Source organism: Carlito syrichta, unplaced genomic scaffold (genome assembly GCF_000164805.1).
Source record: "Carlito syrichta isolate Samal-C Ts95f unplaced genomic scaffold, Tarsius_syrichta-2.0.1 Scaffold303233, whole genome shotgun sequence".
In the NCBI taxonomy this organism is placed as follows: Eukaryota; Metazoa; Chordata; class Mammalia; order Primates; family Tarsiidae; genus Carlito; species Carlito syrichta.
Genome location: NW_007247329.1, coordinates 335797 through 338431, shown reverse-complemented (window position 1 = coordinate 338431; position 2635 = coordinate 335797). Strand labels below are relative to the sequence as shown.

General features: G+C 41.6%; 1 protein-coding gene across 1 annotated transcript in view; it reads left to right on the top strand.

Annotated features, from left to right (window-relative positions):
* IL1RL2 (interleukin 1 receptor like 2) overlaps window positions 1–2635 on the top strand; it is a 44691-nt gene that overhangs the window by 594 nt on the left and 41462 nt on the right. Inside the window, exon 2 of the mRNA XM_008058158.2 lies at window positions 657–888. Coding sequence (XP_008056349.2) covers window positions 677–888 — 212 coding nt within the window. The 5' untranslated portion in view covers window positions 657–676. The remainder of the gene's footprint in view (window positions 1–656; window positions 889–2635) is intronic.

Sequence of the window (2635 nt, the reverse complement as noted above, 5' to 3'; positions counted from 1 at the left end):
GCGCCCACGCTCCGCCCCGGACGGCTCCTCTGAGCTTGGAAATGACTCTGGGGAGGAGTCAGGCAGGTGTGCGCGTCCAGACGTGGGTGAAAACGCTCAGAGGGGGGCCCCCTGCCCATTTTAGGTGCTGAGGGGTCATTTCAAGGGATCGTTGTCCTCCCCCAGGCTCAGAGCCAAGAAGTCCTCGAGAGAGCAGCCTTCTCCTAAGAAAACGAAGCCATTCGGTAGAAATGACCTTTAAAAGTGAGACGGTTAGGTGACAGTCCGTTTGGGGACGAGGTACCTTTCACTCGAGGCGGAGTAAAATACCTGGGGGGCAGAACGGAAAGGGAGCACAGGCCGAGGAGGGCTCTTTTATTCGATAAAAAGATGAAAGAATTAAGGGTCTTAGGACAGCAGGGAAAGAGGGAAGTCACTCCACACGGGGAAGAAGTTTGTGAGGAGGGAACGGAGCCAATTCGGTCTTACAGATACCTTTGAAAAACTTGGAATTGTACTTCCAAATCAGCAGGCTATGTTAGGGGACACCCAGACTAGAAGAAACCCCCAAATAAAATGAACAGTGGGTAGAAAATTGTTAAAACGAATCATAAATGAAGCTAGAGGGTTTTTCCTTTTTGGCATGGTTAATGATTTTTATTATTTTTCTTTCCTAGATGCATGCAAGGACATTAGTATGCAAAATGAGCTGCCTTTAGTAGGCCAGCCTTTTGCTTTTAATTGCACATACCCTCCGATAACATCTGGGGAAGTCAATGTCACATGGTATAAAAATTCTAGAACCCCAATATCCAAAAACATACAATCTAGAATTCACCAGGACCAGACTTGGATTTTGTTTCTCCCTCTTGCATGGGGAGACTCAGGAATCTATCAGTGTGTTCTAAAGTAAGTCTCTTATTTAAAATAGAACTAATTTATAGATACACATATAAAATACAGATTCTTTCAGGATGATTCTTAATGAGCATAAAAAATTAAATGAGAAGAATAATGTTGTATAGTTTTATAATTGTTATAAGGCGATTTCCAGTGAACACATTTTTAAACAGAACAGATTTGTAAATCATTTTTGGAGCATCTTTTGCTAATTTTCCTACTGAAATGGTGTCTCGGGCCAGGCCAGCTCACAAAGAGCGTCCCAATATGATTGCTGCCATCTTTCTTGGAATGCCAAGAGTTTTTGTGACAGGTGACACATTCAGATAGGAGCATGCCTCCATAGAGCCCTTTTTCATAAGGAATCTGCTTAATGCAGAGTCAATATCGAGTATGTTTCAGCTCCTACTCGAGGCCCTGAAATGGGAAGCCATACAGAGAGTGACACAGGTCTGGTGGGAACTGTGGTCAGCTGGAAAGCCATGCCCCATCAGAGGCAGCTGGTCTGTTCAGCTGGAGTCCATTTTCTCATTTTTCAAGGGAATCTGGAAATTGGATTTTGTCATTTTGTGTGTGTGTGTGTGTGTGTGTGTGTGTGTGTGCAGCATTTTAATTTGTAAAGCTTTGTGGGGGCCTGAATAAAACACATCTGTAGACCAAATTTGGCCTGAGTGCCTAGATTTTATGATTCTCCCATCCTTACTTGCATAACCTTAACAGATTATTTGAGCTCTCTGAATCTTGGTTTTATTTGTAAAATGGAAACAATACCGGCCTTCTAGGGTTGAGGTGGAAATTGACTGTGATCGTGTTGATTAATGCTTTGATTCTGTGGTAACTGCCGGCCCCTTTCTGTGTCCCAGGATGGCCCATGTCCACTCTGGTTCATGCCGGGTTCCTCAATTCCATATACCCAGCAGATTCAATGTGCAAAGTTACATACCAAGTGGTACACAGCTCAAGTGGTTGCTAGCTTTGTCGGCCCGACTCCTTTCTGCTCTCATAGGTCAAGCTGCCAGGACTTGGGAAGGTCTGTGCTCTCGTTTCAGCCTAGGCTGTGAATTGCTAACTGGCCTTGAAGCTCATACTTCACATACGTTCATCTGGATGTCAGAGCTGGATTTAAAATATTTAAATCTAGGAGCTGTGAAATGAGGAAAAATAATCTCTCCTAGAAATCATACAAATATATTGTCTATCAAGGAAGAAAATGAACATTAATTCTCCCAGATTTTAAATATTCAGATAGAACACATATTTAGCAAACTGGATATTTTAACTTTGAAATAATTTCAAATTTAAATAAAGTTTGCAGAAATAGTATCAAGAACTGTCTTCTACACTTTATCTAGATTCCTTATTTTTAAGAAACTTTATTCACATTTACCTTATAATTTTCTCTCTCACCATTTGTTTATGTATATCACACATACACACACACTATATATATATATTTATATATATATAATTTATATATATATATTTATATATATAATTTATATATATATATATATATATATATATAAATTATCCAGGCATGGTAGCTGCGCCTGTAGTTTTGGTTACTTGGAAGGCTGAGGCAGAAGGATCGCCTTAGCCAGCTGGTCGACGCTGGGTTGGCCGTGAACGTGCCACTGCACTCCAGTCTGGGCGACAGAGTGAGACTGACTCAAAAAAAAAAAAAGTAATGCGTACTGAGGTGAGGCCTCGGCACGGTGAAGATGAGTGGCTGAGCCACAGCGCAGCAGGAGTCCCA